Source organism: Talpa europaea (genome assembly GCF_964194135.1).
Source record: "Talpa europaea genome assembly, chromosome: 12".
Lineage (NCBI taxonomy): Eukaryota > Metazoa > Chordata > Mammalia > Eulipotyphla > Talpidae > Talpa > Talpa europaea.
In genome coordinates this window covers 45,299,560-45,312,992 of record NC_140079.1, presented here as the reverse complement: position 1 = coordinate 45,312,992, position 13,433 = coordinate 45,299,560, and the positions used below count along the sequence as shown (strand labels likewise).

Here is a 13,433-nt window from a genome sequence, read left to right as displayed (position 1 = left end):
CCCAACACAGTACAATTAATGTAAGCTGCCCTGACAATACAAAGATGAGGTTAACAGTGGAAGAGAGGGTGGGAGGTGACAAAAGAGAATGAGTATTGTTTCAAGTTGAAGGGACCAGTAGAACAACTGAAGCTGGAGACTAACCTCTGGTGGTGGTGACAAAAGCAAATCAATGGCTCCCCCCAATGAAAAAACAGCCATTTAGAAATACATAAGACTACCAGGAGAACGCTAAAAGCGCTCCAAGGGCTGCCTCCAGAAGGAGAGAGGTGAGGTCCAAGATTGCTGCCCACCCCCAAGCCCTGGAATGCTGTTTTGCCAGTTGAATGGCTGTAGGCAAATGAGTTAATTCTCGAATTTCAGGTTAGTGATGTGTAAGACAGAGATGTGATAACAGGATTGTTGTGTTAAAAGGTGAGTGACCCTAAAATATACGAGGGCCTTGGAGGTTGCAAAATAGGAGGAAGAAGCTGCCCTGCCAGGCCTTCGCCAGTTCCTGACCCGCTTCCTATGCGCCATAGCTCCAATCAACCTACCTGATCCTCAGGCTCCCCGGCTACGCCTTCCCCCTAGGAGTGAGTGTTCCCGCCTTCACTGGCCGAGCCAGGTCTTATACCTCCGATCGGCTCCGGAGTGGGGCCTGCCCCCTGCACTTAAAAACCTGCCGCCGTCCAATCACATCCTTGCAAGAGGGGGACGGGTACCTCTGTACCAGCTGGAGGTCCGCGCGGAGTAGAGGCAGCTGAACCCAACGTGATAAGGAGGGATGGGTGAAGATGCTTCCAGGCCTCTCGAAGCCAGACTCAGGGGAGCTCCGGGGCGGGGAGCTCTCGGGGAGATGACTGCAGGGGCTCCGCGCCTCCTCGGGCTGCGCCGACCGCCCGCCCCCCCTAATCTCGGCCATGGTACTGACTGTCCCTTTCCTTCCGCTTCCGGACCCGCCCCACCGGCCACATTAAGTTTCTACCCCGCCCGCGGTCGCCTTGGCCCGGGGCCAGGCTAAGCACCGGCTGATTGGTGCAGGTCAACATAAGACACCGCCTCCACTGGGCTCCGCCCGCTCCCCGCCCACCCTCCTAACCCAGTCCTCTGCCTTTACGAGGCTGGAGGGTCCAGCCGGGTCCACCTTTCTGCTAGTAAACCTTACCGGCCCTGCATTGCCCGCCCCTTCCTCCAGGCTCCGCCCATTTCGTCCCGGGCGCCCCCTCTCGGATATTCGTTTTTTGTGTCCCGCCCCCAATCTCCCCCTTGACTTCAGACCCCGCCTCCACCTGCTGTGGGGTCCTACTGGACCTCGCCCCCTTAACTCCCACCCAAGCCTTCCTAGGCTCCGCCTGCAATTCTAGCCCCCAGCGGCCTCGCTCTCCCGGGCCGCGCCCCGAGGCCCCTCCCCAGCCTCGGAAGCTTCGTCCCAGCGAGCTCCTCCCCCTCAGCCTTCCCCGTCGCCGCCGCAATCAGAGTTTACCTGGCTCTTAGGTGTGTCGTGCTCGGTGGCGGTTTCGTCTGAGCCTCCCGCCTCTTCTCTCCGCGCCTCCCGCAAGTTCCGACGGCACGGAGGGCACCCAGACCAAAGGCGGTGGGATCCCCCGCCCGGATCCCGCCTCACCGCTGCTGCGCGCCCCCCCAGATCACAGCCCCGATCCCATCCCCGACGACGGCGCCGCGGTGGCCCGGAGTCGTGGCGACATGCCCGAGCTGGTGGTGACGGCGCTGCTGGCGCCGTCACGCCTCTCCTTGAAGCTCCTGCGCGCTCTCATGTGGAGCCTCGTGTTCGCCGCCGCGCTGGTGGCTGCAGCGGCTTACGGATGCTTAGCGCTCGCGCACGTGCTGTGCCGGCCGCGGCGCGGCTGCTGTGGGCGCCCCCGGCGCACCCCTCCAGCCTGCTTGAGCGACCCCACACTGGGTGAGCATGGTTTCCTGACCCTCAAGGTGAGTGCGTGGGGTGTCCTCAAGGCCTCAGGGATAGCGGCTCCTGAGAGGCGGACTGTGTGCGGCGTGGGGTGGGGTGAGCAGAGTGAATGCTTGAATCCAAATTGGTGGTGGGGGGCGGGGGGTCAAATGGCAACCGGCATTCAAGTCTAGGGATGAGGGGGTTCCCAAGGTCTCAGTCTACCTACTCCCACCACTCCTTAACCCTCCAGAGCTCAGGCCTGCGGCTTCACTATGTCTCTGCTGGATGTGGCAACAAGCCCCTCATGCTGTTTCTGCATGGCTTCCCGGAGACCTGGTATGTCTTAAACCCAGGGTCCTCGGCACATGGGCTCGAGGCAAGTGGGACGAAGGACAGAATAGACAGAGCATATAGGGCCCAGATGGGGGCATGGGGCCAGGGGTCTACCCCAAGATGTACAGGGATGAGGGACCCTGAAGGTACCACACAAAAAGGTATTAACATTGAGGCTGCCTTGGATCCCTGGCTCAGCTCGCCTTGCTCTTGACCTTGAACTTCCCATCCTCCCTCTGAGAAGACCAGGGAAGGAAGGTGGGGTTGCCAAAGGCCTCTAGGGCGTAGGGCTGAAGTAGGACCTGGGACCCTGATTCAACCTCCCTCCCTGGCCCGCCTGACAGGTTCTCCTGGCGCTACCAGCTCAGGGAGTTCCAGAGCTGCTTCCATGTGGTGGCTGTGGACCTTCGGGGCTATGGTTCCTCTGATGCACCCCAGAATGTGGATTGCTACACTGTCGACCTGCTGATGGCGGACATCCAAGATGTCATTCTAGGCCTGGGTGCGAACAGGTTCCCTTCCCAGGTCTGGCCTCCCCCACTCCTGCCTCACCCCTACCTGGCACTTCATTTACACCAGCTCCTTTGAACTCCTAGGTTACTCCAAGAGCATCCTTGTGGCCCATGACTGGGGAGCAGTCCTGGCCTGGAATTTCTCCATCTACTACCCATCCCTGGTGGAGCGGATGGTTGTGGTCAGTGGTGCCCCCATGTCAGTATACCAAGGTGTGTTGGGGAGTCCAGGACATGGGGATGTGTCTGTGTGAAGGGCATGGGTCTGTGTGTGGGCTTCTCCATCCACCAGTTAACACTCCAGGGACTGGGATGAACTGGGTCACTCCCCCTGGTCACTCCCCCAGATTGTTCCATTACAATCTACAATCCGTGGCAGTACACTTAAGAAAGACCCACAGTTTTTGAGCACTTACATTGAAATATTGTTATTATTATTCCCATGGTCCAGTTGGGAAAACAGGGGCAAGGAAGCTAAATGACTTTCTTCTGACAGGAAAGACATAGATAACTAGGTAACTTCATTTGCATGAGATGGTATCTCTGGCTTCCTGATGTCATCACATCACCTGATTTTATTTATTTATTTTTTAAAATTTATTTACTTACGCATACAAGAACTGGGGAGCAGGCCAGAGGTGCGGGGGTGACAGGATTCACCAGAGACAGAGTGGGGAACAGAACAGGAGGAATGACTGAAATACATTGGTGAGGGGAGCAGCGGGTGACTCAGGAGAGGTCTGCTGTGCCATGTGGGTAGCTCCCTGGCTGGGGATCGAACTCGTGCTGCAGTGGCTGCGGATAGCTTCATAGGTTGCATCTTAACCCCTTGCGCCACCAGGGAGGCCCTCATATCACCTGATTTTAATGTCCAGCATTGTAATCATTAGCCTCTCTCTCTTTCTCTCTCTCTCTCTCTCTCTCTCTCTCACACACACACACACACACACACAAAACTTCTTGTCTTTTTCTATCTCTAATCTGTCATCTCCCTCAGGGCAAGGGAGTTTTGCCTATTTGATTCACTGCTATGTCTTCAGGGCCTAGAATAGGGTCATGCACATAGTAGGTGCTCAATAAATGTTTCTCAAATGAAGCAGGTGAAATGCATCCAGACCTGAGCAGGGGAGTAGCTGTGGACGCTCCTATGAGCTATATAGAGAAGCATCTCCATTCTGTGGGTACAATAATCATCCTGATAGGGAAGGAAGCTAGTGCCTGGGCCAGAAGGGGTATCCAGTGTCCTCACAGACCTAGGAGTGTGTAGGGGTACAGGGGTATGGGACCATCCCAGACCCAAGCTTCACATCTGCCTTTTCCTTACCCCAGACTACTCTATGCACCACATCAGCCAATTGTTCCGTTCCAATTACATGTTCCTGTTCCAGCTTCCTTGGCTTCCTGAGAAACTGTTGTCCATGTCTGACTTCCAGGTGCAGTGGAATAAGGGTCTGGGGCTGGAGGGCAGCAGGTTGGGACTGAGTAGTCTAGGCACTGAGGCCAATGTCCTGCTGTGTGCCCAGATCCTGAAGACCACCTTCACCCACCGCAAGAAGGGCATCCCGCACTTGACTGCTAACGAACTCGAGGCCTTCCTTTATGATTTCTCACAGCCTGGTGGCCTCATTGGGCCTCTGAACTACTACCGAAACCTCTTCAGGTGAGATCCAACCCAGAGCAGTAGCTCCAGAAAGTGGCAGGGAGAAGGGGTGTGGGCAGCCATTCTTTTGCCTGTCTATCTATCTTGGCCACAGGAACTTCCCCTTGGAGCCCCAGGAGCTGGCCACACCCACACTCCTGCTGTGGGGAGAGAAGGACCAGTACTTAGAGAAGGGACTGGTGGAGGCCATCAGCAGCCGTTTTGTGCCAGGCCGGCTTGAGGCCCATATCCTGCCAGGTGTGGGGCACTGGATCCCACAGAGCAACCCCCAGGAAATGCACCAATACATGTGGGCCTTCTTGCAGAACTTGCTGGACTAGTGGCCTTTGCTTGCTGATCTGCGTGTACCTGGGACTCCATCAACATACATACATGGGTGGCCTCCTGGACTGCACACAAGCTTGGAACTCCTAGATGTCACTCAAGTGCAATTGTAGTTCCTCTCAGACACACCCAACCATATACTCATACGCAGGCTTGAATGTGCATGTGTGAGCCATGGGAACTAGGAATGCCTTTCTTCTGTGGAGCTAGATGCTGAATGTCCTACCACTCTCCTCTCCAGGACACCGGTCTTCCTGCCGAAATCATACCCTATAGATGTACATAATCATAACCCTTTTTTTGGTTTATACAGCGTAACTTTGACCATCCTGTCTCTGGTTTCCACCTCCAGTCTGTGTCTTCACTAATGCTGCTCTGTCTAATACATAATGATGCCACATAATGATGGCTACTTCTATTTAAATGTAAATTAATTAAAATTATATACAATTTTAAAAATTCTGTTCCTCTGTCACACAAGCCCTATTTCAAGTGCTCAACTGCCACACCAGCATAGAAAGTTCTATTGGCAAGTGCTGATGAGAATATTCGTTGCTTAAGGGTAGGGGGCCTTCCAGTGTGACTTCTGACCACTTAAACAAGGAAGGAGCCTCATGAATAGTCCAGGCTTCTCTCCAGCTGGCCCCTGGGAAGCACCCACAATCCCCCTCTTGGTCATGACTCTAGGTCTTGGAAGGTCAACTTCTCCTAGTCCATCTTGTGCTGGCCTGTTTCAGATCCCTGAAAAAACAGATCTTGGCTGTGTTTGGACATGTGAGATTCTGGACTTGGTGCAGGAAGGGATCAACTCCCTGGAGGACCATGTGGGGCCTGATTCCAGCTCTTGGAATCTTTTGTTCCAGATTAGCCACAGTTTCTGCTGGTACTGGAGTCCCCTGACGCAAGCCTCCAAATAAGATACACTCTGAGGATGGACTGCCCGTCCCCAGATGGTCACAGCATCAACTCCTATATTCCTAGCCTTCTTCTAGTCTTTGGAGGGGGGACAGTGTCATTGCCTGCAGCATTATGAATCTGAAGACACAGCAGATCTCAACAATATTCTCCTGTCTCTGGGATGAACTTGCCTGCTGGTCACCCTCCTCTCCCCTCCCTTATCCCCAACATGACATCCTTTCACGCCTCATCATATGTGCCAGGCGTCAGTTCAGGCCTTGAGGATGGAATATGAACAAGAAAGACGCAGAGCACCTGTTCTGGAAGCTGAAAAGACGTGTGTGGCAGGGCTCAGGAACCACGGCTGCTACCCCAACTGGGGACTCACACATTTTGGGGGAGTGGGAAACAATAAATAGGAAGGTGGAAATTGGGGGGGACCAGAAGAAGCCTGGGCTCCTGGGGGTAACGATGGGGCAATCAGTGACTGCTAGCACAGAGCACACAGAGTGCGCAGAAGTCACAACCAGAAAAGCTGGGAAGTTGAGATGCGATTCGCAAGGGGAGCCAGGACAGGGTTTTTAGCAGGAGAAGGACATGGTTTGCATTTTTAAAAGTTCCCTGTGACAGCCAAACAGGCCCACGTAAGAATGCAAGCAGGCAAGCAGTCAGGGGCGGTTGCTAGGTCCTTAGAGCTGGGACCCCCAGGGTTCCACTTGCCAAGGCAGGAGCACTGCCCCCTTGAGGACACGAGCGTGAGGAGGGGAGGCGTTCTGGGCTGAGGTGAGGGGCAGCAGCCTAAGGACAGTGTATCCTGGGGATGGTGGGTCTAGCTACGGTGGCCAGGGGGACGGGGGACGGGCTGACGGCTGATCCGGACGGTAGCGGTTGTCGGGGTTACCAGAGGGGCCCAGCCTAAGGCTGACTGGAGGCTTCCTACTGTTGCCGGGACGACGGGGTCCGCTGACGGTTTCCAGGGTAACGAGAAGGCGCCGTCTTCCGCACCCGCGGCTGCCGGCTAAAGAAACAGGAGCTTAAGGGAGGGAGAGGGAAAGCGATCGTGTTGATTGGGCAGAGCCCTGGCGAGTAAGCCAGTAGCGGCTCGTGGTTAGGCCGAGGCCCGCCTTTCAGCCTGGGCCAATCCTGGGGTGCCTTTCTTTTGGTGGAGGGATTCCAGGCGCTCCTCACTTTGGGCGGGAGGCGGTCCTCTGGGGCTTGGAGGGGGCGGTGCCTGCTAGGGGAGGGCTCCGAGTTGGCCTTCCCCAGGCCCTTACTCTGTACCCCTGCCTCTTCCATCATTCATTCATTCATTCATTCATTCATTCATTCATTCATTCATTCATCTGTCGCTGCCACCAATTCTAAGTCACCAGAGAAGAGGCAGGGGACAGACACTCCCAGCCCTGTTTGGTCGGGCCCCAGTAGAATGAGAATGGGGAGGGGCACTTACCAGGAGTGCAGAGGGAAGGCTGCCTGGAGGAGGCCGTCTGGGAGTTAAATAAAACCCTGCAAAGCAGTCCTCCAATTCACAGAAGACTTCTGTGCACAGATAGTTTGGCATTTCCATGAGCCAGGGAGCTACACTTGGGGTGAGAAGACAGGATTGCAAAGGACTGCAAACACTAGGCCAGAAACTTAATCCCTAGAATGATGGGGACCAGCAGGTGAGGGTCTTGGGCAGATCTGTGTGTTTCAAATAGTATTTCATGGTTGGTGAGGCAGCAGGATCTGAGGGGGAAGATCAAGTTTGAGAAAACCTGGAAGGATGGACGTTGCCTAGACAATAGGGAATGAGATCCAATTCCACGCACTGGAGCAACAGACATGTAGGGAAGACCAGAAACAGTGGGCTGTGTTTACTCTAAGAAGCTAGACCCCTAGGGCATGAACCTAGAATCATCAAATGACTAAGAATAATCTTTGAATCATCTTTGAAGACAAAGATGTCCCAGCAAGCATCAGTGTGTTGTGGGCAGAGGGGCTCTGAAGCAGAGAAAGAGGATGAAATCTCAGGATAGAGTGGAGAACAAGTTGGGAGACTGAGCCTCCCCATATCTACGGGACAGGCAATGGAGAGCCAGCACAGAGGTAGTAGGGGAAGTAGGCAAGCACGGCAGCCCAGTGATGGAAGGGTATAGGGGTGTCAAGGAGGGACATAGCCAGTGTGTCATGGCTACTGAGATTGAGAGGACTGACCCCTTAGATTGAACATGGAAACTCAGGAGCAGGATTTGGGTGCTCTGAATTCAGTTAAACAGAAATGGGGAGGGGAGAGTGGGAACTCCAGCTGAAAGTCTCAAGGAAACAACACACTCAAATGGGGTACTTTGGGACAGGGTTGCTATAAGGATTACAAACTGTAGGCAGGTTTTGGAGAAACTAACAGAGGCTAATGCAACACCCCAGGATGAACAGAGTCATTACCATCTCTAGGTATCCCTGACCAGGCAAGGGGAAGAAAGCATGTTGGCAGAACCTGGGAGAGAGACTTTTGTGGAAAGGGACTTGGTCAAGGGACAAAGGCAGTGGAGGTGACCCTACAGGGAGGGATGCAGGAAGATTAATATCACATTGCCCCAGCTTCATCTAGTACCTGAGCTTCTGCTGGCCACACCCACCTGGGAGCTAAAAAGACAAGGATAGCCACTGATGCAGTCTGTAGAGGTAAGATCTGAGTGGAGAATGGGAAAATGGAGGCGAGTATGTGTGGGGAGGTGCAGGGGAGAGAAACAGACAGGGGGAAATGTGAGATGAGAATTGCTCCGTATTCTACTTTATCTTGAAAGAGACCTCAACCTGTAGCCAAGAGGGGTCATGAAAACCTCCAGAGTGGCTCTCTTCTTTTCCAAAGCAGGAGAAGTGGCATTCCCCTTCTCTGAAGCAGGAGGGTGATGACAAGCATCATACTGCAGGAAGGACAAGCTTCAGGAGCCAGAGAGGCCAGACCAGTCAGTTTGAGGACATCAGCACATGATGTCACAGCATCGAGCAGAAGATAGGGTTCAGGGTGATGCCGTGGGCAGGGAAGGTTGAAGTGGTCTGGAACCCAATGTCTGTGAGTCCAAGACATCCATTGGACAATCTACCCAATGAAAGGTCCTGAGACAGGGAAACCACCACCCCAGAAACGGAAGAGGGACTGACTTACCCTGACCAGAGCTACAGAACCAGTAGGTCATCCATTGAATTGAGTTCTCTTCTCTCCACTCTCCTTCCGCGTTCAGCTCTCACATACACTGCCTCCTCCAGGAAGCCCCACCAGCCCCCATCCCTTCCTCTGATTTTGCTGTGATGTAATGAGAGCTAGACATGTCCGTGTCCAGACAGGCATGTCTCAAAGGCTGGCACCAAGCACCTTCAAGTCTGGGTCCTGCTCTGTCCCAAAATATGCTGGGCATATTCATTCATTCAACAGACAATTCACCTACTGAGTACTGGACTCTATGCTAGACACTGAGAGCTCTGTAGGGAGCAAGACAGCCCACAGAACTCAGAATCTGATGGTGGAGCTGGGAAGGATCATATGGAAGGGTAGGGTGGAGATGGAAGAGGCCATGGGAACCCAGAAGAGATGGTGTGAAGCTGCAGGGTCAGCTCCCTGGGAGAAGTGTCCGAGCTTTCAGAGTGTGCTTTTACAACCTCAGTTAGGTCAGCCTCCCCTTGCTGAAACCCTCCAGTGGCTTCCACTGTGCTTGCCATAGAATCCCAGACCCTTTAGCCCCTTGGGACTTGGCCCCATCTTCCCCGACCTCCCACCCCTGGCTCACTCTGTACTCAGCAGCTTGTACTCCTCACTGTTCCTCTCACCCACCCCTTCTTTCTCTGGACCATTTCATTTGCTGTTCCCTCTGCCTGAAAAACCCTGTCTGTGGCACTTTGCTTTGCTGGCTCCCTCTCCTTTAGATGTCAATTCTAATGTGCTATCATCAAGGCTGGTCCTGACCTCCCTTTGCTGAAATCTCCCTTTCCTTGCTTAGCTGTCTCCTGTCAATGGATTTTTGCGTTCTTGTTTCTAGTCTGTTTTCACTATCAGAACAGGAAACAGCTTTGTCTTGGTCATCTCTACCTGTCATTGGGCCTGGAGCCACACAGGTACACAGTATAGTAGGTCTTTGAATATTTTTGTTTTGTTTAACAATTTTCTAATAATGTTAGGAGAGAATAACATTGGTAAGAGAAAAAGATCTAAATGAAGTGTTATTCAAATATCTGTTTTTTATTATATGTCCTTAAAATCAGTTTCCAAGGACATATTGATGACATTAAATGAGGATACTGAAATGTTTGTTGAATGACTGAATGAAGGTGAAAAGAGCTGAAGGGCCAGAGTGAGCTGCCAGGTAAAAGAAGACTTTGATGCTGTGCTCCCTGCCATGGGCACACAACCCCTGTGAAGAGTAGGAGGACTGGGGTGTGGAGGGGAATCTGGTCAAAGTAGGAGGGTGTTAGTTGGGGAAGTGGGGAGCCATGGAGGGTTTGAGCATGAGAAGTCCCCCAAGAAGGCCATGGCCCACGGCCCCTGGAATCTTTTCACTGTTTCCCAGGTCCCATAGCCAGCAGTCTCCACCCCTGCTGGTTCTTGTTGGGTGCCACAGTCCCACTGCCTTAGTGTGAGGACCTGACCTCAGCTTCCATGTGGTCCCAGGAGGAGAAGCTGAGGGCACATTCTCAGGTTTCTAGTCAGCCGGCCTGGGCTGGGCAACTGTGTCTTGGCCTGGTCCCAGGTCCTGTGTCCCCAGGGACTGAACTCATTGAGGAGAAATGCAGTCCCTGGCCAAGGCGACGAGCAAGGGCAGGGTAGAGGGCTCAAGTCTGTCCCTACAACCCCCCTCCCCCCCCATTTGGGAACCGTGTGGTTGCCTTCTGCAAGACCGTGGGAATGGTCACTCTGACAGTCCTGTCCCTGAGGGATCTGGTCCTGCCACCGTGACTGAAGGGCAGCAGCAGAAACTTGGAGCAGGACCCAACTTCTGTTTGCTGAGCGGTGTCTTGAAGTTAGGGGAGATTAAGAAAGGGATGCTATAGGGGCTCTGTAAATGTCTTTCTTTTGTCCCCACTCTTCATGCTGTACTCAGCCTGTGTTTTCACCATTAATGCTCTCTGTCTCCAACTCTCACAGACCAGGGGCTGCCAGATCAACAGTCACACACTCTGGACTTCCAGTCTAGCAAAATCTGTTCAGGTTCCTTGGTTGCTCTTTGTGATGGGGAGCTTAGCACCTCATAAAGCATTCATCCCAGAAAATTCTTCTCAGATAGGTCGGGGAAGAGCTAGCCACCCCTCCCAAAGTCTCTTTCTTTGCCTCTGGACCACAGACCCTGATACTGGCACTGAAGAAAGTGGGCTCCCTGCTCTATCTCTGGTGAATCCTCTCACCCTCCTGCGCCTCTGGCCTGTACCCCAGTTCTTGTATAAATAAAAATAAAATCTTAAAAAAAAAGGTGACCCGATCATTAAGCAATGCATGACAGTATGGCCATTCAGGGGGAATATTATTCAGTCATAAAAGGGAGGGAAGCCCTTATACACACACCACCTTGTGAATAACTTGGAAAACATCAGGCTGAGTGAAAGAACCTGGGCGGAAATGGCCACATTGTGTGTTATTCCATTGATACACAGTGTCCAGAGAAGGCAAATACAAAGGGACAGAAAGCAGATTAGTGGTTTCCAGGGGTTGGGGATTTAGGGTTTCCTGTTAGGGGTGATAGAAATATCTTGGAACTTGACAGGAATGATCTGATCGTTGCACAACATTGTGAATATACTAAATGCCACTGAATTGCACACTTAAGAATGATAGTTAATTTTATGTCACACAAATTTTATCTCAATTTTTATAAAAGTATCAGAGGGGATAATAAATGACAAATGACAAAACCTGTAGATACAAGAATATTCTCTTAGTTTCAGAGTGTCTCCCTAAATGATATTTATTTACTACCAAGGGGGAGGTGGGAGGAAAATGGAGCATTTACATAGGGAAACTGGGTGGACTTCACGCAAGTGATTTCATATCACTAATGTGAAGAATCAATACCCACCACCTGGTACCCTGCATGAGGAGGAGGAATACCAGCACACCTTCTGTGGTGCCTGCCAAAGATGCAGCCACCTGAATCCCAGGAACCAGTAGGCCAACCAGCTGGGGGTGTTCTGTGAAACAAGTGACCTCACCTCTCCCAAAATGCCAGTGTCATGAAAGATGGGCTGAAGAACTGATTCAGGTGGAAGGACACCAAGAGACATGGTCCAGTCTAGATTACATTCTAGACTGACAAAGAAACATGCTATAGAGGATATTGTCGCAGCATTCAGGAAACTGAACAGAGACCAAAGGTGAAAAGTGTGGTGGTTTAGGTAAGAGAATGCCCTTGTTCTTAGGAAACACATTGTGGGGTATTTGGGGCTGGGGAACATCGTGTCTGCAACTTGAGCTAAAAAAATGCCAAAAATATATATGTAAAACTATAAAGCAACTGTGACAAAGTTGGGTAGAGTTGGGGAATCTGGAACAAAGGTATATGGAAATTTTACTGTTCTGTGTTTGAAATTATTTCAAAATAAAAATTTTCAATTGCCCATGTGACATTTACTGAAGGTCCCCCATGCCAGCCCAGTGTTCAGCTGCCTGATGGGTGACCAGGTTCCTCCAATTCAGCACATCACCTCCCAACCCATTCCTCTTCCCTGAAGCTACAACACCTAGCCAGATACAGTGGAGTCAGCCTGGCCTCTTTCTCCTCATCCTCCTCTTGGTCAGCTGGACCTCTGTCTCAACTCCATGCCTTCCTCTGGGTGCTGGCCTGTCCCTCTGTTAGGATGTCTTCTCTCCAGTTTGGTCTTCTGAGCTATGCCTCCTCTAATAAGTCCTCTCTGTGGGTGGAAAGTGTACTCCTAGCCTCTGGAATGAAAGTGTACACGGAGCTGGAATTTTATACCTACATGAATAAATGAATGAAAAAATTACACCCCTAGCTCCCAGAATCCTAACCAACTCTTCTGTGTGTTTCTCCTTAGTCTCTCGTTCTTGTCACTGACCCAGCCCTGAGCTCATAGTGCTGGACTTGGGGCCTTTGGATGTGGAGTTGGGGGGTTGTCCCCATTCTCAGCAGATGAACAGGGTGGGCTGCTTGATTAACTGGAGCAAGACTGACTGAGAGCCAGAAAGTGTGGGGTGTGTCTGGGGCTGGGGTGGACCTTTGGGTTTCACACAGGGTAGTGAGGAGAAAGAGGGCTGCTTTCAGAGAGGGCTGGAAAGTGTTTGTGTGCGTGTGTGCAGGAGATTCCTAGCATGTGCTTGAGGACTGAAAACACCTCCCAGGCAGGCTCAGGCCTGGTTGGGCCTGGCTTTGTGAGTATTTCATATTTTAAGTCCCCAAATGCTCTGTCTGCATTGGAGCATCGTGCCCGTGTGTTCTCGAGCATCTCCGGACGTCCCTGGTTTCAGTTAATGGGGTGCCTCTGGGTCTGTGTTAGTGTCCTGGCTGCGTGTCCCCGGCTCTGGGTGCGTGTTGGGGAGCAGGGAGGAGTTCACGAAGCTGGGTGTGTCTGCCACTGCGGTCGGGCCCGCCGCGGGAGCTGGCGTTTCCGAGGGTCCGCGGCTCGGGCGCGCGGGCGGAGGGCGGGCAGGGCCTGGGGAGGCCGGCGCGGGGCGGGGGCGCGCTGGGCCGTCCCCCGGGCGGGGCGAGCGGCCGCGGGCTGGGGGCGGGGCGGCCCGGCGGCCTCACTTCGGCGAAGTTGGCGGCGCGGAGGCTGGCCTGGGACGCGCCCGCAGCGGGGAAGGAGGGAGGCGGGAGGGTCGCGGCCGGCCGCC

At 53.0% G+C, this 13,433-nt stretch overlaps 1 protein-coding gene across 1 annotated transcript; it reads left to right on the top strand.

The window, feature by feature from the left end:
• Positions 1–1,686: 1,686 nt before the first annotated feature.
• EPHX3 (epoxide hydrolase 3) lies at positions 1,687–4,716 on the top strand (the record flags this gene model as incomplete). Its single annotated transcript, XM_084250586.1, has 7 exons — positions 1,687–1,929; positions 2,142–2,227; positions 2,569–2,726; positions 2,821–2,949; positions 4,066–4,169; positions 4,260–4,396; positions 4,491–4,716. 7 exons carry the CDS (start codon positions 1,687–1,689, stop codon positions 4,714–4,716), a joined length of 1,083 nt encoding a protein of 360 aa, XP_084106712.1.
• Between the last annotated feature and the right edge of the window lie 8,717 nt (positions 4,717–13,433).